The 23,729-nt window shown below is 45.6% G+C and overlaps 1 protein-coding gene across 4 annotated transcripts in view; it reads right to left on the bottom strand.

The window, feature by feature from the left end:
- Positions 1 to 23,729, bottom strand: part of GRIA1 (glutamate ionotropic receptor AMPA type subunit 1) — a 308,685-nt gene that overhangs the window by 72,758 nt on the left and 212,198 nt on the right. For all 4 annotated transcript variants that reach the window (XM_061188360.1, XM_061188359.1, XM_061188361.1 and 1 more), the window contains 3 exons: positions 20,172 to 20,282; positions 19,291 to 19,497; positions 13,259 to 13,629 (listed from right to left, as the gene is read on the bottom strand). In XM_061188360.1, coding sequence (XP_061044343.1) covers positions 13,259 to 13,629; positions 19,291 to 19,497; positions 20,172 to 20,282 — 689 coding nt within the window. The remainder of the gene's footprint in view (positions 1 to 13,258; positions 13,630 to 19,290; positions 19,498 to 20,171; positions 20,283 to 23,729) is intronic.

Below are 23,729 nucleotides of genomic sequence, written 5' to 3'. Positions count from 1 at the left end.
GACTACGTGTCTTTTACTGAGCACTTATTACGTGTCAGGCACCATGCTAAGTATTTTAAATTCCTTATCTTCTTTAATCTTTAATTCTAAAAAGTATTAGCTTCACTTTATATATAACGTGTGGCTGATTGTTTTTTCCAAATTCCACCACCACAACCTCTCCCATTCCATGTGTTCTTCTTACAATGTGATTTTTGACAGTTGTCCTACTGAAAGGTAGACTATATGTTCCTTCCCTTTTGAGATGGCTGGGCTGGTGACTCTGGCAGAAGTCACACCATGTGACTTCTCAGGGTAAGTCATGAAAGGTGCTACAGCTTCTGCCTGCTTCCTTTTGGTCCCTTGTTCTTGGAACCTGGCCATCACGCCATGAGGAAGCCCAAGCAGAGTGTGGAGAGGGCACGTATAGGTGTTCAGGATGACAGCCTCCACTGTCAGCGGTGTGAGTAAGTGAGCCTTCAGATGATTCCATGCCCCAGCTGTCAAGTCATCCACAGCCTTTTAGTTTTTCCCATCTGAGGTCCCAGACATCTTTAAGCAGGGACAAGCCATCCCACTGTGCCCCTTTCCAAGTTTCCTGACCCAGGGAATCTGTGAACATAATAAAAAGGCTGTTGTTTCATGCCACAAGTTCAGGGTAGCTTGTTATGCAGTAACAGAGGCTCTGAGTTGCAAAACTAGTTGCCCAGGGTCACACAGCAAATTAGTGTTAAGAAGTAGAGTTATGCCCAGGTCTAACTCCAGAGCTCATGTTCTTAATTACTCTCTTGAAAAAGCCTTGTGTATTTGCAAGTCCTGCAAAACCAGTGTCTGTCACTCTGGGATACAGAGGAAACCATTATAATCTGACCACTGAGAAACAAAACCAGGTGCCCAGGAGATCAGGAGGGGACTGGCGGCCAGTGTGGTTTGGCGGGAAGGGTCACTGCCCAGGTGACGAGTTTTGCCAGGGAAGCAAGCAGGAGTTCAGATCCAGTTCCTGTCCAGGCTTGAGGTATGCAATAACCCTGGGATGGAGTGAATGATGCTGCCAGTATCCTCGAGTCATAACACTGCACCTGGCAGCCTTCCCCCTTCTCATGGGAACAGCATCTGGACTTCCCTCTGGCCAGTGCTGGACCAGGAGCACAGCCAGATAAAGAGAGGCATGTCAGTGAGTCTCTGAAAGCTCTTAGCAGAGAATAAATGATGGGTAGGAGGCCAGGGACAAAGCAGAAAGGAAGTGAAGTGATAACACAAAAGAAGGGAAAGAAAATTAAGATTTTCTTGAACCCCCGTTGTAGTTCAAAAATAAAGCTAGGCACTACTCAACATGCTTTAGCCTCTGTTTGCTCATGTATTCTTATGAGAATCCTATGATATTGGTATTAATGGCCTCTTTTTTTAAAGTTGAGGAAACAGGCTTGGCACTTAAGTTACTGGCTCAAGTCTTAATAGCTGGTAACTGGTGGACAACAATCCAAACCCCGGTCTGTGTGATTGACGGGGTACTTGGTCTCCAAACACAGCCATCTCCTCTGCTTTGCTTGGGCTCTCCCGCCACCATCGCCTTACCTGAGGCTCCTTCTATAAGTCTACCTTTATCCCTTGGGACCAGCCCAAGTCCCTCCTTTTCTTCCAAGCTAACCCAGACCATTTGAGTCCTCAGTGATCTTTCTTTTCTACCTATTGTCTATAAATCCTGCCCTTGGGAATTATTCAAATGCACATTCTGCTTTATTATCTACCTTTCTTCCCTTGTATATCTTGGTTCTTGCAAAGTCAGAGGTCTGTACTCAGGTTTCTTGCTTTTTCACACCTGCCATGATGCTTAGCACTGTACCTAAGGCGAGGTTTATATCCTAAATGGTACTCAATTAAAATGTTTGATTAATCCTCTCTTGGATCTGTAGAAATACATACCTACAGTAATCAGAAACAAAGCAAGATAAACTCCCTCTTCATTCTCTCTCCCCATTCTCAGAGTGGGGACCTACACAGAGAACAGGGCATGAAAGGGGAGATGAATACCAGGTGAGTGCCCAGCCAGACTTCCACAGAAGGGACGCCCCTTTCTGCCTGACAGCCCCTTCTGTCTGCTGCTCAGGAGATAAATAACCTGGCAACAGCAGTGGCAGGGACTTCCTGAGTGCCAGAATCCTCTGAATTCCAGAAATTAGACCCTGGCTGACATGGTTCCACCCATGGTGGACCAAGCCTTAACACCAATCAATAAAGGTGCTCCACGGGGAGTAGGGAGTTACTTCCTGGCAGCAACCGAAGAACTGGCCCAACATTGCCCTTTTTTTTTTTTTTAAATTTATTTATTTTTGGGTGTGTTGGATCTTCGTTTCTGTGCGAGGGCTTTCTCTAGTTGCGGCAAGCGGGGGCCACTCTTCATCGCGGTGCGCGGGCCTCTCATTATCGCGGCCTCTCTTGTTGCGGAGCACAGGCTCCAGATGCACAGGCTCAGTAGTTGTGGCTCATGGGCCCATTTGCTCCGCGGCATGTGGGATCTTCCCAGACCAGGGCTCGAACCCGTGTCCCCTGCATTGGCAGGCAGATTCTCAACCACTGCGCCACCAGGGAAGCCCCAACATTGCCCATTTTAGATTCTGTGTTTCTTGGGTGACACTCTAATGCCTATACAACAGGTTATAGGGCCCCCAAAGTCATGGTATTGAATGTATCATTAAACCTTGTGAGCTGCAAACCCTTGGCTAATGAGTCCCTAGGGATGACCTTGATTGACAGGTCCCCTGGCTCAGCATATGCCTGCTTCAGTGCCTTTGCTCACAGTGGTTCCCTCACCAGAGATTTCCCTCTTCATTTCTCTTGCTTTTGTAGAAAATCTTATCTCATTTTTCAAGCCACAGTCCAGTGCTTCCCAGAGGTCTCTTTTCACTACAACCCACACTAATATTTCCTTTCTCAGAAAAAAATCTAGCTTCAACTCTACATACCACAGAGTTTAGTCCTCAGTGACACATTCCCCTAGTTTCCTGTGTTCCAAAGAGGCAGCAGGATGCAGTGAAAAGAGCCTATAATTTGGGACCGGTGGGACGAGAACCCATTATTCCCATTATTATCCAGGCTATGCAATCCTGAAGATCTTTACGAAGTAGCACAGGCATCCTTGTTCATCCACCTAAACAGCTGCATTGTGTTCCATTGGATGATGAACCATCACATTTTTCAGCTGATGGTCAGCGGGCTGCTTCTAACTTTTTAAAACAACAGTGAAATGAAAATCCTTATACATACATCTTGCCACATTTGCACAATCATTTCTATAGGATAAATGTGTAGCCTCCAGTTGGACCGTAATTTTAAGGCCGTTTGTAATCCTTTTTGCCTTTCCCCCCCTCCATTTATGTCTAAAGCACTACAGGTAAAAATATGCCCTCTCCAGCTTTTAGCTCTGACTGTGGAATCCACCCTATGTCCACAGTCACCTCCCAGCTGAAACCAAGAGGTTGGCCTCTCCAAAGCGGCACCAGTTGCATCTTTGCTCTTGTCTGTTTCACCATCTCCCTCACCCAGCTGGCCGTGCTGCACACACTCTGGTTGGGGCAGAGTGCACTCCCAGGGGCTTACCTCTTCTTCCCCAGGAGATGGCTTTTAAGGACAAAGATACTGTAAGGAATATTAATGGAAGAAAACCCAAAGCAAAAAAGGTCTGTTAGAAAAAAGTTAGGGAACCCTACAGAAGAAAAAGGATGCTTTTTACTTCCATGAATTCTAACAATCCACAGGGAGCCCTAAGGGACCTTCAGAAGATTTTTGGTCATGGAAGACAACGGTGTGTCAAAGATAAATCACGAGTCTTTGAATCCAATAGACACAGGTTATAATCGCAGCTCTGCTGGGTAACCATGAACAAGGGGATTCATTGCTCTCAGCCTCAGTTTTCTCATCTATAAAATGATGTTGATGTCCCTGAGCAGAGGTTGTCACGGTGATTAGAGGTAACATGATATGACACTTAAGAGAGTGCCTGATACATAGTAGGTGCGACAAACTAAGCAATTATTACTACTGTTTTCCCAGCAAAGAGAAGAGTAGAATGTTCCTGAAAAGTGGGGTAACTGGCAACTCTAGGATGACAGGGAACTTTGTTTTCTGGGTTGGTCTGTTTAACTTCCTTTCCTCCAGTTCTTCCTGCTTTTCCTCCACATTCATTGAAACACCAGGACTGAGTTGCCCCATGTTACACAGGTAGTTAGTGACAGCCAGAAATTCTCTCTCTTAGGTTGCTTTCTCTCCATTAAGTGCAAAATATGACATGGTCATATTTTAGAAGGCTACTTGTGAAAGTGCATGTATTCATTCAACAAACATGTGTTGAGTACTTAGAACACACAGCACCCCGTGTCAGATTCTGGGTGAGCGGCAGAGATAAGTTTGCCAGTATGTGTTTTGATAAGAAACAGAAATGGGCAATGGTAGCTGAGGATTGAAGATATAAGATGCCCTCGGAGAGATTCAGATGACCATGGCGACAGCAACAACTATGTCGATAGCATTTACCATTTGTGCATCAGCCAAGGAAGAGCTTTCCACGCGTTATGTCATCTAATACTCAGACTATCCCTTTGAAGTAGGTGTTTTTATTATCTCCATTTTCCAGAAGAAGAAACTGTGGCGCAGAGAAGTTATTTTCCCACACTTACATAGCCAGTAAGTGGCAGAGCTAGGATTCAGCTGCAGGAAGGCCTATTCCCGAGTTCAAGCTATAACTACTACTGCAAAGCATAGCTTCCGGGGAGTAATTGGACTTGGGAGGGAAGCAGTGGGAAGGCAGTATTTGCAAAAGGGAGTGTCACTGAGGGGGAAAGATGGGAGAGGGTGCTCCAAATAGAGGGAATGACAAGGCTATAAAGGCAGCCTGGGGCTGGGGAAACAGAATGAAGCACAATCTGGCTTGGCTAGAGCCTTGGCTGGACCTGGGAATCAAAGGGACACTAGCCTTAGATGGGAGCTGGGGACATACCAGGCACCATCTTGCTCCCATTTTGAAGAGGGGAAAGTGGGACAGAGAGGGGAAGCGACTCACCCAGTGGGCTAGTAGACTGAGACTGAGCTTCTTTCTAAGATCTTTTACCACCTTCTCCAACCCTGTGGGCCCGCTGCCTGTGACACAGCTGCTCCTGTTTCCCCCCTTGGGCAGGGCTCCATTCTGCTCTCAGCAGCTACTGTGCCTCCTCATTTTAAGGTCCTTTCTCCTTAAGCCACCAGATACACAAGGTGACTGTCATCACATAGGTCTGTCGTTTCTGTGTTAGTGGAACGCGTTATTTTCTGCTAGCTACCTTGGGCTTCATTCACCTATGATCTTGCTTGAACACAGGTTAGCATAGACGTATTCATCTGCCACAGTTGGATGGTGGTACTTAACTCATATTCAAAACCATCAGGCTCCCCATAGGACTCTGAGCATACATTCCCCATCAATTCAATTAGTTATGCTTTCATTTTTCCATTTTTAGAACTCAGTACTTCTTTCCAGGTGAACAGTTGGGTCTCTGGATCTCAGATGCTATATTTCCAGAGAGGGTTTAAAAAGAAACGGGGGTGGGGGGCTTCCCTGGTGGCGCAGTGGTTAAGAATCCGCCTGCCAATGCAGGGGACACGGGTTCGAGCCCTGGTCCGGGGAGATCTCACATGCCGCGGAGCAACTAAGCCCATGCGCCACAACTACTGAGCCTGCGCTCTAGAGCCTGCGAGCCACAACTACTGAAGCCCACGTGCCACAACTACTGAAGCCCGCACACCTAGAGCCCGTACTCCGCAACAAGAGAAGCCACTGCAATGAGAAGCCCGCGCACTGCAACAAAGAGTAGCCCCCGCTCGCCGCAACTAGAGGAAGCCCGCGCGCAGCAACGAAGACCCAACGCAGCAAGAAAAAAGAAAAAAAGAAGAGGGGGTTCTCTCCAGGAAAATGTAGATCCCAGGAAGATGTAGACGGGCCTTTCTGGATATAGAGTTGTGGGGACTGTCTTTCTTTTAGTGCAGCCCTATTCACGGCCTGGATTTTCCAAGATATGTGAAAGGAAAGAAAAACATAGCAATCAGTTTTTTATCCTTCGAACCAAAAATGAGGGCTGGAGGGGGGAGAGGAGAATTCCTTTAAAAAAAATCTATAAATATGATATTCCAAGTGTGCCTAAATGCATTAAGTGCACAGTGGTGTTTTATACTCCCCACCATTCTTCCAGGGGTCCCCAGCTGATGACCCACAAGCTGAGTCTAGGTGTGCTTTGGTTTCATCTGCAGAGTTCTGGCAGTGACTGTCCAGGGCTGAGTGGGAGCAGCCCCTTTTTAGCTGACACAGGCATGCCCAATTCAGCACAGCTCCTAGCTGACCCCTGTTTTTGTGTTACTGAACTTATGCTGATTATCTGTGTGACCTTGGCTAAGTCCCTTCCCCTCCCTGTAAGCCAGAAGCTTCACCTATTGAATTGGGATGGAGGTGTTGCCTACGTTTTATTTTGTTTATTGCCTGCCTTCTCTCCCTAGAAGGTAAGCTCTAGGAGGGCAGGGGTTTTTGTCTGCTTTGTTCAGTGATGTCTCCCATAGCATCCTGAACCATGTCTGCCATATAACAGGTGCTAAATAAACATTTAAGGAGAGACTAAATGGTCCTGAACATCCCTTTTGGCTCTGGGAAACACTTTCTGAATGTTTGCTTATTGTGATTTTGGAGGGAAAAAAACTCTCTCCTTCAATTAAACTGTTCAAACCCTGGACTTCCATAGCAATCTAGAGAGAAAGAGAGAACAATTTGACTTCCCCCTTGCTGGTGGCCAGAACTGCTGGCTGAGAGGCAGAAAATGATGCTTTTCATTTGCATGTCCAGCAAAGCTTTTACCCTCCTGTCACTGCCTTCATTTGAATATTTCCATCTGGCTTGCACAGGCTCTGAAACTCCTACTCCTGTGCTTCACCATGGTCTGCAAAACTGCTCAGTATCAGAGCCTGGCTCTGGGTCTTGCCATCAGGTAGCAGACAGTTAAAGTTGAAAAGGAAGGAGGCATTGAGCTGGAGTCCCCCAGTGATGGGGGACACACTGTCCCTGCACAGATCACCCCTGTCACAGCTGTGGTACCTGTTAATGGCGAGGGGGACGCTATCAAGGGGAATGTACTCCGGTGAATCCTCTATGAACTCCTCCTGGTAGCCTGGCCTGCAGAGGCAGCAGGGTCCCGGCAAGGCTTCTGCCTTCAGTGGCCATGCCCAGGGCCTCACTCCGCTGGCAGGTAACACACCACAGGGCAGCGAGCAGGCAGATCCTGGGCTCGGTGTTTGCTGCGGTTGACTGGCACGATTTCAGGCTGCCCCATGGACCTTACTTCTTACACTTCTAAACTGAGTTTCCTGAACAACATCCTAGCTCAATGGCTTTCAGACTTTAATGCCCAGCTGCCCTGGGGGAAGGGGAGGGCTTGTGAAATGTGTATTTCTCTCTCCAATTGCAGAATTTCCAATTCCACGGACCTAGGGTGGGGCCTGGAAATCTGCATTCTTACAGGCATCCCAGGTGATTCTGACGCAGGGGTCCCAGCAGAAACCCTCATACCTAGTCCCAAGACCCAAAGCATCTAACACACATTTCTTGCATCATCGCTGTGCACACATCCTTATGACACTGTTCCTTGCAGCAATGAATCTGTGTCCTGAATGAGGATTATGCTTTCTAAAGATAAACTATTTCACACATTCAGGCTGCTTCCGTCAACTTCCCTGAATGTTTACCCCCTTCTTTCCCCTACAACACTCCAGTTACATCAATATGGGAAAGAAGAAGGGGTTTCCATGCCTATCTCTGGGAGGGAAGCGGGGAGAACAGGAGGTGGAAGGGGGAGGTTCCTCATCACTCTTCCATGCACTGTAATACTGGTTGCTGTGGAATTTGTGTGTGAATGCGAAGGTCAGGCTGCCATCGTTTATCAGCTCTGTTCATTGGCTATTCTGTTCCCATGGTGAATCAGGCTCAGGGCCCTCTACAAGCACATTAACTGGGGCAGGGGCTGTGGTAGAGGGTTCCCAGAGACCTCCAAAGTGCTATCACTCCCCCGCTTTAGAATTCTTCTCGCTGAGAGTAATTATCTCTACTAGGTGGAAATAATTATCATACATTCTGTCACATTCTAAGATCAGGAATACAAGAGTTCTGAAAGCTGAAATCATAATTTCCCATTTTCCTCTCTTCCCCTAGGACCTTCCAAACCCCTCTCCTTTTTCTTACTAAGGTCATCCAATCCCAGCAAAGTAGAAGCCAAAGGGGAGGTAGGGGCCGTGGGAATAAAGAGTTGAAAGGCTCACTGTGAGTTCACTTGCAGGCAGTGGAGCCTGGGATGAGACTGCAGGGTAGGCAGCACTGGACTGGGCGGCAGCAGGCCAGAGGCATTGCCTTGGTGACCTTAGAGAAAATCCCTTTCCCCTTTGGAGCCTCAGTTTCCTCATCTGTAACGGGGTGGATGGACTACATCATTCTCATGATCGGAGCCAGACCTAAAGGTCTCCGGAATTGTGGTGCCATGTTTTCCAAATGCTCCCTACCTCTTGGAGATACCATTGACTTTTCCCTCTCCACCCCTTCAAATATCCAATCTATCAGCAAGGGCTGTCAATTCTAGTTTCAGAGTAGACCACTAATCCATCTCCATGCCCATCATAATTTCCATCACTATAATTGCCCCTAGACAGACGTGAGAACCTATTGCTTGGTCCCTGTTTCCACTCTTGACTATTCTCTGCTTTCATTCATTTTCCTCATAGCTCCCCAGAGTAGTATTACAGCATGTAAATCAATCCTTCCCTCGCTTAAAACTCTCCAGTGCCTTCCCATTGCATTTAGAGTAAAACTTTAAATCTATACTATGGCCACGGTGCGCGATCTGGCCTCTGCCTACTTCTCTAATAATACAGCTCTGTGTAAGCTTAGCTCCTTCTTACCTATCTGCTCCTTGGAGGAACTTTCTCAGAACACCCTAAGTCAGTCCCCTTTAATTCCACTTCCTTTATTATCTAGTGCTACGGCAGATTCATTTTATTCACAGTGCATCACAATTTATACATTCACAATTGTTTACGTAATGTCTGTCTTATCCCACTGTACTTGCCATCACCTTGAAGGAGAGACTCCCACCCCCTCATGCTCCATCGTCAGTATATCTTCACATCCTCGGCACCCAGCACACGGGCAATTAGTAATATCTGTTGAGTAAATGAATGACATTGGCCACAAATAGGGTCAAAAGCTACAGAAAGGAAAGTTGGGGGAACTAAAGATAAATTTTGCCTGGGATGATTTTTGCCCTTCCTTTAATATATCCCTTCTCAAAATGTTCCTGTCCCTGAAAAAAGAAATCTAAAGTATCTATTAAAAATAGGTCTTTGGGCACAAGACACGGGCCTGCAAAGGCAACTCATGGATGGCATTCTTAATATCTTACCATCAACCTAATGAAAAAAGTTGTAATTTGTGATCATAGCTCAATTGAATTTTAACTTTGAATGTTAAAATAGGCTACACGAAAACAGTTTCTCATAGAAACATTTTAAAGGGAGGAGAGAAGAATCTTGAAAGCAAATCAGTAGCATTTACTGGCATATATCACTGAAGGTGCTATTTACATATTATCTTATCTATTCATGGTGCCGGTGAACAAAACATTGACTTGGGCGCTGTGGCCAGTGCTGCTGGTTGACTCACCAGCATCCATTCCAACCCCTTCCATTTTAGAGGCTAAAAAACCTAATTCTTGCCATTTCCACCTTCCTTGTCGCTAGAAGTGATTGTGGGCCACTGTTCTGACTAACGAGATAGACAGAAGGAGATGTCTGCTTGGGATGGGGAGTATATTGTTAAGCTCTTGGTTTCCTGCTCCAAAGAGACGGAACTGGCTGCAGTACTTTTTCCCCCTCTTGCTGCTTGAACACGGACGTGGCATCTGGGAGCCGCCATTTTGGGCACATGAGAAAAGGCTGGGGCAACCATAGCACAGCAGACCCTGATTTCACTGAACCATGAGCCACTGTCTGCCTCCACTCTCCTTATAAGAAAGATAACTCTCTAACTGTTCATATTACTCTGGTCAGATTATTGCATTACTTGCAGACAACCACATCTGGCCGCATTTCGTTGGCTTTTGGTTAATAGACATTAATATAAATATTGACGAGATTAAGAAAAGATAAAGCTACTTGTGTATGCATGCAGATACATGCAATTTAGGTGGAACTTAATCCCCCAAGTTCTAAATTTGTGGGGATTTATGATATATTCTGTTAGTAAATAGCAAGAACAATTAATTGAAGCTTATTGGAAAAGATGCTTGAGTATAAAAAGCCCTTAAAAATACCTCCGACTGTAGCCCCAGGGTGTCTAGTGCTCTGCATATCAGAGGCTCATGAAACTTTTTTGACTTCATCAGGAAATATGTAAACAACAACAACAAAAGCTTCCACTGGTGTTTGCACTTGTCTGCTTCGCTCTGGTTCTCATCACTGTCTTAGCATCCTTGTGTTTTTGTCTGGCCCTAGTGAGGTGAAGTATGTACCTTTTCTCTTTAGCATATATTCCCAACAAATGTTGTGATGCATATTCTGACTCTTAGGGGGTTTTATGCAGGTCCCTAAGTGCTGGAATTGGCTGAGCTAGGCCTGGTACGCAAGAGTCCATCTCAAGTGGATCAAACTCCTTTTTCTGGCAGGTAGACTCTTCTCTCTGCCTGTCAGACCCCTAAATCCAAAATCCTTCCTCCCAGTCCCTCTGAGGGGGAGCCTCAGAAACCCAGGTATTGCTGGTCTCAGGAGTGAACCACCGTTCTGCTTTGTCCGTGGACTTCCCCAGAAGAGAGAGGTCCAGTGGGTTTTCAATCAGTGTGAGCGGTGGCACCCTTTCTTCTAGTGAAGTTTAGCAGAAGTCCAATATAGAAAATGGATAAAAGAATTGAAAATAGCTTCTCTTTTGTTGTGCTTCCTATGTGCTGGCTGGATACTGTGTTATGGGTTCTATGTGTATCAACCTCTCTTAAACCTCACAACAATACTAGGGTTGTTTCCCATTTTACCGGTGAAAATACAGAAGCATAGAGTGGAGTTGTTTTATTAGAAATGGGAAGGAAAGAGGCTGGGTTTCCTGTTTGGTGTCATCTTCACCTCAAGGTCAATTCCTAAGATAGCCTCGTGGAGCCCTCAGGAGTCCTGGAAACACAGTTTGAAAATCCTCTTCTAGTCAGAAGTCACAAGCGCACATACCCTTTCAGGGGCAGCTGAGTCACGCAGGAATGAAGCTGATCACCTGCGGGCTGTGGTCCAGTGGGGAATACACGCATCAGCTCAAGAGGGCAGCTGCCACTCAGTTTTGGACCATCATTGCCAAACTGTGCAGGTTACACAGAAACATGCCTGCTAGAGGATTCAGTTTGTGGGTCACTAACTTGAGACTTCAGGAGGAATGGTGAGGAGTGTGAAAACACAGCCTGAGGTCAGTCCACAAGGGTGCCATTAGCGGGTAAGATGCCCAGCCATGAAGGAAATAAAGGAGAAAAAACAAGCCCAGGGGTCTTTTCAGACACATGCATGTTTGGATGGCCCATTATACTGACTAGTGAAGAATCATTTCTTCCCACTGTTTACCTACTGGCCTGAGTTATTTTTAAGCAAGCCCTTCCCCTGCTTGGTTCTCTCTGCTCTTTACCATGTGTTTGCCAGTACTGGCCAGGCATCCAGTCTCACACCTCTTCTCCCACGCAACCCCCCTGACTGTCTTCTTATTTAAAGAAAAACAAGAGTATAACGGTGAACGATGAGACAATCTAAATTATACAGCAGGCAAAATGAGTCCTGAGGGAAGCTCCTTAGGAAGATTTTATTCCATTGCCACTTAGGAATATTGGTCCTCGCTGACACCCAAATGCGAACCAGACAGGTGGTAAAGATGCCTCCAGCACGTGTCTGTGAGGCCTTGGTATTTATGCAGTTATGCCCCCAGAAAGTGAGAGTGTGTGCAAATCTATTCATGCAGCCAGATTCTAAGCCATGCCTCCCTGCATGCTTTAGAAGCTCAGTATCTATAAGGGACTGCATACTGATTAAAGAGCTCACAGACATTAAGCAACTGTAAAAGGAAATACAGTCAGCACTTATTTATTTGTGACATGATTTGTGACATGAACTTTCCAGAATATAGTTGAAAGAACGTTACACACAAAGACAGAAAGGGGGTCAGTAAATTTGGGAATTGGTGTAGATTGGTAGTTTTCAGATTTCTTGTTTCCCTTCTCCATTCCACTTTTCCTTCTTCCTCCCTCCCTGCCTCCTTCTTTCTCCTTCCCTCCCCTCCCTTCCCTTCCCTTCCCTTCCCTCCCCTCCCCTCCCCTCCCTTCTCCTTTCCTTTCCCTTCCGTTTTTCAAAAGAAATTGTATTCACAAGTCCAATACGTAAAACAGACAAAAATGGAGTTACTCATGTCTCCTGTGGTGGCTGAAACCTCACTGATTTGGTCACCCCGGTACTCTCAGTATGATATCTGAGGCATTTCTAAGAAACTTCATTTTCCAACTGTAAGAAACAAATTTACATCACCATTGGAACTAGATTATTTCCAAGATCTTTCTCAGAACCAAGAAAAGAAGAACCATTTTCTCTTAAAGATGAAGAAACCAAGGTCTACAAGGGCCAGGTGACTTGTCCAGAGACACACAGAAAGTGCTAGAACCAGAGTGAGAACCCACTCATAATTCAGTGCTCCTTCTACCCCTCGGAAATAGTTCAGGATGGGGGTTGAATCTTGACTCACCTAGCTATTAGCTGTGTAACCTTGGAAAGATATTCAACATTTCTGTGGTCCCTCATTTGTAAAAGGAGATAGAACAAGAATCCCACTTAATGCTTCTGCAAAGATTCAATGAAATAAGGCATGTAGAGGACTCAAAACCTTGCTTAGCATATGTGGTAGGTGCTCAACAAATGTTAGTCGTACCATACTGTCCCCCATCCTTTCTCTGTACCTTTCGGCTACAGAACATTAGAGTCGTGATTATGCCTGTTAATCTTGACAGAGCACATCACCCAGATAGCAGATAGAACTGGTCAAGGCACAGGATGCGTCCATATAATCCACAGCATGCAACGGACAGTTGACAGTAAAGCATAGTTGAAAAACTGAATACTATAAAGTCTGGAAAAAATTCCCACCCTTAATTTCCCAGTATTTGTTTTTTCCTATATATATGGCATTGAGCAAAGGGGTTGAGAAGAGCTGACTCACCTTGGAGAAATGTCACATCCTTGCTGCATGAAGGCTCCCAGGGAGAACCACAAGCTGTTGAATATCCCAAACTCATTGGACTGGTCGCTGGTTGTCTGGTCCCGCCCTTCCTCAAACTCTTCACTGTGCCATTCGTAGGGGCTGAAGCGGCTGACCAGGAAAAGGACAACACTCACTCCAATGTAGGCGAAAACAATACACATCCAAATCTCATAAGCCAAAGGATCCAGGAAGGAGAAGACCCCTGGCTTGGACTTCTGTGGCTTTTTTATCATGATGGAGATCCCCAAACTCATAAATGGTTTGGAGAAATCTATCACCTCTTCCCGGACCAAGGTGATAGTTAAAGGGGCCACGGCCACATCTGCTCTCTGCAAAAAAAAAAATGAAGAAAAAATGCCCTTGAGTTCAGCAGCTCTCTGTTCTCTTATTTTTCTCTTCACTGTGAATATTCTTTTGTAATCTTAAAGGATGTGAGAGTTGGAAAGAACCTTAGAAGTCCAAACTCTCCTACTCTCTATAAAATATTTATGGTAAATGGATGATCGGCTCAATATCTCACAGGATAGATTATCCCATTCTTTGACAGTTCTAATTGTTAGGGGAGTCTTCCTCACCTTATGGAAGGGGGCTGCCATAATATGTGTTATTTTTTGCCTGCCCAGCAGCCATGCCTTCTTCCTCTGGAAGAAGAACTACTCCTGCCCCACTCTCAGTCCTCCTGGTTCAAATGGGGCTGATCACCCTGGTTATGAGGTGAAGCATATCACCCAGGTCTGTGGCCATCGGTGTACCCTACTCCCCTGGCCAGAATGGTTCATTCAAGGATGGCACAGGACCCAAGTCTCTTTAATGATCATGAGCCCTGAAAGTCAGAGTGAGAGATGATCCATGATGAAATAATTTGAGTCACCCTTAATTCAGGGCTTACCCTGGACTCCCTAGGATCATATGTCAATATACTCTTTTGTTTGTCCTCAGGAACAGGATCCAATCAGTCTGTTTGCTTAAGCCAGTTTGAGTTGGGCTTCTTTTACCTGCAACCAAGACAGCCCTGGCTAACAAGGTAGTGAAGGCAAATTTAACTCAATAAACATTTACTGGGCGCTTATTATGCGTAAGCCCTAGGCTGGAAGGGAAGCTGTGGTCTCTACACTCAGGGAATTACAAACTAGTAGGCGAGATTGGTACACACACACAAAATTTTCCAGTCTATAGACTGGAGACATGCTGTCTAAGAGATTCAAAATGCTACAGGAGGTCAGGAAGGAATTAATTCTGGCTGGGGAGATCAGGGACTGCGCCATCAGAGAGGTGACATATAAATTGGCACTGAAGTGAGAGTAGGATTTCAACAAGTTGCTCGGGTACAGAATACATTCCCAGAGAAGGGAATCATGTGAGGAAAGTAGTTTCTCTCTGGCAGAGAGAAAGTAAAGTAGTATCACAATTTTTTTTTCAAGGAGACTGCTAAGAAGTGCACAAATAACTCAGTTTTAAAAATTCATGTAGATAAACATAAAATGGTTGCAAGAAATGTTCATCTTTGTGCATCCAGCATGTGGAATCACCAGCCTTGCTCTTCTGTCTTTCCTACCTCTGCCTAATGGCAGAAGCACTGGCATCTCTGCTATAAAATCCACTGCTCTCTTGGCCTGAGATCAAGAGATCCTGGAAACCTAACACGGTTCCATGGACAGATGCCATGACATTCATTTTTGAAATGAGAGGCATGTCTGTGCAAGTCTGTTGGAGGCGGATGGCTTTCTCTTATGACGCTGCGTAACAGTCCAGATGTGAGGCTGGGGACAGATGCTGTGCAGACTCCGGCCCCGCCCAGCTGCCGGCTGGTGTTGCTTAGGAAAGATTTCCTCTGGTTACTCTCATTGGCTGAGATTTTTGAGAAGGCATTTTACATGGAATAAAAAGCCTGGCTTTAGAATGACTTAAGTTTCTCACTTATAGAAAGAAACTTTCTGTAAAGCAATGTGGGACTGAGTATGTATTTCATAGTAATTCTTTTTTTTCCCTAACACCCATTGCATAAATTTTGTTGCTTTTTACAAACACTTACAAGCCATTGCCAGGAAGAAGATATCTCTTCTTTCCTCTGTAACCTAACATAGGTAGAAAAGGAATGGGGGAGAAAAGTCATGGAAATGACTTAGAGGGAACGACCACAAGTTACCCAAAAGGGAAGTGGATGCCGAGCTTCTAAAGTGGTAAAGGGAATTGAATGGATTTGTCTGATGCCTCCTGATGTGAGTTAATAAAAGGGACTGTGAACTGGAAAAAAAGTCACAAAACCACATGATCTTATTGCTTAGTTCATTTAGCAGTTCCAAGATTTATTCCATGGAACATTATTTTTAGAAGGATGTTAGTAAGTATAACATGAAAATAAACACAAATGTAAACAGACTACTTTGAGGCAGGACTTCTCAGAACCTTTAAAAGACCCCTATGCACTGAGAATTTCCAAGAGGGGTAGGTAGATATAGTGTTTCCAAAATTCTTTGGCCATGGACCCCTGAGGGTCTTCAAAAGGCACTCATATGCATAGGAGACACACACAGTGGGAGATGCTTAAGTTCAGTGACCTCATTTTGCAGATGGGAAACTCAGGTCCAGAGAGGACAGGTGGTTTGTGCAAAGCAACAGTGTTTTTAGCTTGTTTGATGTCGACTGAGAGGTCTCAGGAGTTGATTTCCAGCCCCTGAGGAAGTTACTGGACTTCTGCAGGATCAGTCAAGGGCAATGCTCATCTGGGAAAGTAGACCTGGCCGCTTTGCTTTGTGACTCACTGACCACGTGCCCTCGAGTGAGATGGTTGTCCTTTTGGATGTCAATTTCCTCTTTAGAAAAAGAGGCATAATAATTTTTGCTTTATCTATTGGAGAGCAGTATTTTGTGAGAGTCAAAAGAATTCAAATACGTGAGGGTACTGTGACCCGTGGGCGTTTCACAGGTGCTCAAAATTATTTTCTTAAACAGATGTCTTGTGACAGTGATTCTCAAGCTTGAGCGTGCAGCACATCCAAAGCACCTTGGGGGTTTTTTTTAAACCACAGATGGCAGAGTTTCTAGATCACTGGGTCTGGAGACGCCTGAGAATTTGCATTTCTAACAGGTTCCCAGGTGATGCTGCTGCTCCAGGCTTTGAGAACTACTGACCCAGGAGATCCCCAAACAAAATACATCTGGAAAAAATCCTGGGTAAAGAGTAAACCGCGTTGATGCAGTAGGTAAAAGCAAAAACTGAAGAAAATGATCAGGGATGGAGATTCACTCTGAGCCAGGCACTGTTTAGGGGAATACTCCCCACCCCAGCCCTGGGATAAAGGATTCAGGGGTAACCCTTGGAGGAGGTCAGTGGCTCGCAGGAGTCATGTAGCCAGTGAGCTGGCAGAGTCAGAATTCAAATCCAGGTGTCTGTCTCCCAAGTTCACTCTCTTGCTGCTTCATTAAGACAAAGAACAGGCAAGAAAGTCACTGAGAATCAGCCACAAAGCCATACCCATGCAAGAAGCAGAAATTTCATTTGCAGCCTGTGGCATCTGAGGATGCAGACACTGTTGCTATTCTCATCACTAGTTAATAGTGGCCCTAGAGTCCAGTGCTCAGATGGTGTGATTTCTACAGAGGCGGTATGTCCCAGCATGCAGTGTAAAAGCCAAGGCTGCATATCCCGACTCTGCTCTGTGTCCTTTGCCAAACTGCCTAATCTCCCTGGGTCTCAGTGTCCTCATATATAAAATGTGGAAAATAATCATATCTACCTTCTGGGGTTGTTATGAAGAGTAAGTGAAATAATGTGGGTATTTAGCATAGTGCCTGCCATATACTACGTGCTGAAATGCTACTATTATAATTGTTGATAAGAGCAAAAGGTAGCAAAAGGAAGGTGAGAGACACGCTGATTGACTTAGCCTATTTAACAGGCACAGAAGGAAGAGATTTGGAGGCCTCCGAATGAATTTTTCTGATCTTGCTGGTCGTTTGTGGCTGAGAGATGCTTTCCCCAAACCCCTCTATTCTTCCTCAGTTGGTGGGGGGCAGAAAAAGAAAGCCAAACTGAAAATCAAGAGAGGGCATCCATTTGGGCCCATCGTGGAGTTTTCAGAATACAGTTTTTACTGGGCAGAGGGACAGGCCTTGTGGAGGTGAGGGGAAAGGGGAGGGCTGGCAGCTGAGGCATCCAGAGGCAATTTTGGTTTGTCACCGATGAGCCAGTGACCCATGACTAATGGCTGGCTACTGGGGGGCTTGCCCTTAGGATAATCATGTCATTGTTCTGCTCAGATCATAGGCCTTTTCTAAGGGAACATGGGGTGAAGGTAAAGATGAATGTTGGTGGAGGTGAAAAGTTCACAGTAGTTGTGATGGGGATGACCTTAAGAGCTTGGTGGAGGTTCCCATGGAAACCAACCTCAAGATGCAACATTAATCACCCAGATCTCTATCTTTCACCCGTGAAGCTTCCCAAAGGTGAGAGGCAATAGAGGAGGAGAGAGGGTAGAAGCACGTCCCCCTTCTCAACTCATTAACCATCTTCCCAGGTCATCTCAAAAGCCACCTTCCTAGAAAGGATTTTCTTTGTTCCATTTCCTTCTTCTTTGAATTCCCTTTGTATGGCTCTCATGGCCATCATGACTCCTATTGCCTTGATCTGAGACAATGAGATTTTAAAACCTCCTAAATGGTTGCTTCATCCTGACCAGAACTCAACACCGGCTTGGGGCTCGGTATATGCTTCTGTTCAGAAACCCAGCCTGGAGTCTTTGATTTCTATGAGTGAAGCTGTGGTAGTCTCCTTCCTGCATGTGGTGGCAGGATTCTTCTTCCATTGCCTTTTGTTGTTCCTCTACTCAAGTACCTTCATGATCTTCCAGTGCCCACTGAATCAATCCACACTCTTTCCCTTGTCATTTCTTACTCAGACTTATCTCTGACTACTCATCCCAAGCCCTCTACAAAAATCATCAGTGTTTTCTCATTCTCCTTTCATACCTTACTTATTTCCATCACCATTCCATAGTTTATACTTTAGAAATTCTTGGGCTGCCTTTCTCTCTATTTGAATATGGCCATGTTCAAGTTCTACATCTTTCTTGATGGCTAGACACACTCATATTAGCCTTTTGCCTGAACCTTGATTCTCTGCTGTCTTACCATTCTCTCTCATTGTCTTTTCTACCCCATAAAATGTTAAGATCCCTGGGGACAGGGATCAGCTCTTTTACTTCTCAATGATTCCTTAAACACTTAAAACAATTCAGGGCATTCAGTGGCTTCTCCAAAATCCTTCAGTTTATTGAAGATTTTGTAGCAATTGTGTGTGGTCTTATTTCAAGTGTGGTGAATGGAGTAGACCAATCCCTATTCACAGATAACTGTTATATAAGGCAGGGTAAGCCATAAAAGAAGCAGAAGCTAAATTCTACAAGGAAGGCAACAACAGTTAAAAAGGGTTCTCCCCATACCTGTTACGGGGAGAACAAAATGACATCTTGGAAAAAGTAGTATTTGATACAGGTTTGGGGGGAAGGGTAAGATTTTTAGAGGTGCAGAATGGAAGGGGACTAGAGAACAGAGTGACTCAGGGTGGTTTGGCTGAAATGGAAGGTGCTAGAAAGGGCAAGTAACTAGAACGTTTGGTTGTATCCAGGCTACCCCCAACACCAGGGAAGAAGTTCATATTGAGGGAGACATAAGGGACTGAGCAGGGAAGTAACAACTCAGCGGTCTGCCTCGAGAAAACTGATCTTGAAGCTAAGCTATCACCTGTATTGGATGATGATCAACTGAAGTCACAAGACTGAGCTGAGTTTGGCTGAAGTAGCTGGGACCAGGAACCTGAACAAAAAATGTCTTAAGATATGGGATTTTTGGACTCCTCATCTTTTCGGCATCGGTAATACTAAATCATGGGGTCTAATAGGCATCTATGGGCAGGGCCAGCCAACCACCAAATGATTTCCTGTCAACCTCTCTGCCTCCGCTTCCAGTTGCCCACCCTGTAGGGAACTTACTCCATAGACCAGCTCTCCCACCATGCCATTCCAAGCCTTTGTGTCAGGGTCGCGGGCTCCATATTTCCCATCACTGACGATCTCGAGACGGTAGGAGTAGCCCACATGCTTGGCAATCTCTGCTGCCAGCTCTACACAGTAGCCCTCGTAGCGGTCATTGCCTTCAAACTGGTTGGCATTCTTCTTGAGCATCACATAAGGATCTTCCTGGTGGAGAAATGGGAGACAGAGAATGTGGGTTCTGGGTTCACTCTTGCAGAGGGAGGCCTTTGGCGTGGCGGAGGAGGACGTCTCCAACATTGCTAAACTTTGGGGAAGTCTCTCTGGCCCCTAAATCCACTTCCTGCATTTCTGCTCCCCCCATTACAAAACTTCTTGGGTTGAGGATAAAATAGAATGTTTCACTGAGACGCCATGCCTAGCTTTTCAAGTTGTTCCAGGAGCTCTTGTATTTTTTTGGAGGTGTTGGGGGAATAACCGTTAAATAGGCTCCAACTGTCTCATCACTGAAAATCATAACAGCTTTACTTATACTCACTTTAGGTGCTGGACTTTAGGGAACTTGCTTTGAAAATGGCTTCTACTAAGGAAGGGTAGAGTCAGAACCACTACAATTTAGTCTCATCCTTATGTTTTATATACATTAGAAACTGTGGCTCAAAGGAGGGTAAGTAACTTACTTATCCAAGAGCACAAAGTGAAATCATGGCAGAGCCAGAGAGCAAAAGTCCCTCTGACTTTCAGGATATTCCTTTTTTACTTCCTCTTCTACCGACCACACAGCTTTGGCAAGAAGAATGACCAGCCTTCACTCCCGGGAAAACCTTTGTGTTGGTCTATCTCACATCCCAGGTAACCTCCGTGAAGGACTGAGTACTCACCAGGATTGTAGTGACGATGTACGTTCTATTCTGGACACTTGAGTTATCCCCCCCGGCTTGAGCATCCGTGGCTGCAGGGACAAACTTATCATCTTCATTCCAGTAACCAATCTGTTAAAGAGAGGAAGGTGGTGACATAAGGTGAGCCAGGCTCCTCAGGAATGGCCCACTCTGGGTCCCCCCAGCCAACACCAGACAGGAAATCAAGGAGCTGAGCATCACACCAGCAATCCTGGACACACCAGGCTCTGAAGTACTGGTAGATATAAACAACAAGAGACAAGATGCTCTCTAGGTCCTCCCATCCCCACCCCATGAAAATCCTCATCATGACGGGTAAGCCTGAAAATTGCCTCTTAAGGGGCGAGGGTTTAACTGTTGATGCAGCTAAACTGTTATGTACAATGCGAGTCAGGGCCATAGAGATTTAATCCCCTGCAGTTGTTCACAAGGCCAAACCCCTCCTTCCCCCATGCCTAGTAACCCTTCTCTTCCTGAGCTCATTCTGAGCTGTAGTTGGAATCATATGATTTAAACCTGACATTCTTTTTGTTTTCTTTTTAGGTGAACTGTATTTTTCCATCTGGATTTAACTTTCTAGGTGATGGTTATTTTATCCTTTATTTATTCATTTCTCTTATTTCCAATGTTTGACCTATTATAATACTGAGAATATAGTCGTGCCTGCAAATACTGATTGACAACATTATTTTTTAAAAAAAATTAGTAGTTATTTATACTGACTCATTTTCCAAGGTCTTTCAGCAGATACTTATTGGATCCCTATTGTGTGTAAGACTCCGAGCTAAAACATTGGTGGTATTGTGGCAGGGTTGGGAAAGATACAAAGAAGTCTCGGAGTCCTTGCTCTGAGGATCCCTCCAGTCTATTTGGGAAGACAAGACACACACATGCACGTGGCCCCAGAAGTGACAAGTGAGTGGCTCAGGTGGCTTGAGCCTAAGGAGTTTGGAGAAGCAGAAGCCAAGTATGGAACCTATGCTGGGAAAAAGGCAGCAGGAGGAGGTGAGGCTTAAGTCACGAGGGATGGAAGGGTTGAGTCCAAACCTGTCAGGTCGGAGAGAAGATAAGCCAAGATGGGAAGGCGGGAATCTGCCGAGATATGTAAGTTCAGTGGGTCCTGAGTGGAGGATAGGGTTAGTCCAAGAGGGCAGTGGGCGCTTGGGTCTAGGTAGCAGAGGGATTGGAAGGCCAGGCTAAGTGGTGTAGACTTTATTCTGAAGGCAACAGGGAGTCATGGAAGGTTTGGGAAGAGCAGAATGGCGTGGCTAATACACACACACACCCCCCCCCCATACTCCACACACACCCCTATCTCTATCTATCTTTTATTTTTGGGCTGTGTTGGGTCTTTGTTGCTGTGCACGGGCTTTCTCTAGTTGCGGTGCATGGGCTTATTGTGGTGGCTTCTCTTGTTGTGGAGCATGGGCTCTAGGTGCGCTGGTTTCAGTAGTTGTGGCATGCAGGCTTAGTAGTTGTGGCTCACGGGCTTAGTTGCTCCACGGCATGTGGGATCTTCCCGGACCAGGGATCAAACCCATGTCCCCTGCATTGGCAGATGGATTCTTAATCACTACGCCACCAGGGAAGTCCCTGTCTTTATGTATCTTTAGACCGTTGTGTTTTGTTTTGTGGTCATTCCGCTGGCTGTAGTTGTAAAGGGCAAACAGGAAGGAGAACTGAAGCGCATGTGCAGAGGGAGGAGCAGGTCTCCTAAGTCAGCCCAGGTTCACAAAATCCAAGGCACATGCCAGTGGTCCACTCAAATGTCACCTTCACCTTGATGTCTTTCCCAGTCCCCTCAGTTAGAAAGAAACAATTCTCCCTGCCATTTCACTGCCATTAACAACAATAATAATAATTGCCAACATCGATCATGTTCTTGCTCTGTCAGAGGCTGTGTTTGATAGTTTTTGTGCCAGTTCATCTGGCTTAGAAGAGTTTGTTAACTTGCAAGGTGATGGTGGTGATGCAGCTGAGAAGTGGCTGAGCTCAGCCTGGAATGGTGGTCATCTGTCTCCAGGGGCAGCTTTTCATCATGATGCTGTTCTTTCTGAGACAGGACTTAGCCCTGGGCTGGGAATCATATTAGCTGACAGTTATTGAGTGCTTATTGTGTTTTAGGCACTCTTCTAAGTGTTTTTTATGTTTTAACTTCTCTCATCCACACAAAAACCTATGAGGTGGGTAATCAATTACCACTCCCATTTTACATGTGAAGAAACTGAGATGTAGGGGAAGTGGAGTAACTTTCCCAAGGCCGCAGGAGAGTCGTGGAGCCAGGATCGGAGCCGGGCAGGCTGACTGCGGGGCCGTGTCCTTCTGTGTTTCGCTAGGCTGCCAGCTGGCCCTGAGTGCCTCGTGTTGGTTCCCATTGGCCCCATGGTCTAGCTGTTGGCATGTCTGTCCCCATCTCTCCACGATGCTGTGGGCTTCTCAGGGACAAAGCTAGAGGTCTATTCGTTCTAGGACCCCTTTCTTAGAGCCACAGATTGTACCACAGAGAAGCAGCTCAGGAAAGGTTTGTTGAGAGAATGAGTGCATCCAACATGGAGACAGTGGATCCTGTTCATGCTGAGACAGATCAGAGGCCTGAAGGGGGTCAGGGGGGGCTGTCTCTCAGGACACTGGGTCAAGATTTGCCCTCATGCCGGCATGGGTACCATGTTGCCTCTGTGGGGCACTTTCAGTCAGCCTGGAAGGGCACATGTCTCTCTAATGACACAAGAACCAGAAACTTAGATTTCCAGAATATCAGAGCCAAAAGAGGCCTGAAGAATCATTTCCTCCAACCTCTTCCTTTTTTACAGAGAAGGAAACAGAAGCTCAGAGACTAGGGGACTTGCTCAAAACCAGGATGTAGTCCTGCCTCCCCCATTTTGCTAGGCCAGTGTTCCATGGGACCCTAGGGCATCTGTAAAGGCCCTTCACCACTTTCATGGGAGATGAGGGGTCAGAGAAGAGGGGGAAAGCTCTGGGTTCCTCACCCTTGCTTCAATAGTCAGTTCAGCTTTTAATCTATTTCACGCTTTGAGATTCCCCTTAAGAGTTCATTTTCACAAGGAGCCCGTTCGTTGAAAAATAACTATTTAAAACCATTATTGTAGCATATCGTGGGGCAAGTTTAAAAAAAGAATTTCCAAACTACTTTCCTAACACTTAACTGTTTTTTGCTCCTCACACTATGCAAATAGCATAGACAGGCTCGGGATTATTTTCTCTGTTTTATAGAAAAGAAAACTGAGGCTTGGGAGATCAGATGATCTAACTTATATAGATTAAATAGCAGATTAGTGGCAGGGCATAGGAGCCAGGTCATGGACTTCAAAGGTAAAGTTATTGAATATAATCAATACACACTTGGGAGATGATCAAGCAAATGTAATTGCCATTTTCTTTCCCCCTGTAGATGATGCTATGGTGTTTTCATGCCCTTCTCTTTCCCTTCCTCCTCCTTTTTCTTCCTTCCCTCCCTTCTTTCCTTTCTTCCTTCTCCCTCTTCAGGATTAGTCACAGGTTTAGGTGTTCTTAGTTGTT

The sequence above is a fragment of the Eubalaena glacialis genome, chromosome 4 (genome assembly GCF_028564815.1).
Source record: "Eubalaena glacialis isolate mEubGla1 chromosome 4, mEubGla1.1.hap2.+ XY, whole genome shotgun sequence".
NCBI classification, from domain to species: Eukaryota; Metazoa; Chordata; class Mammalia; order Artiodactyla; family Balaenidae; genus Eubalaena; species Eubalaena glacialis.
The sequence above is the reverse complement of the archived record's forward strand: the minus strand, read 5'-3'. Positions and strand labels throughout refer to the sequence as shown.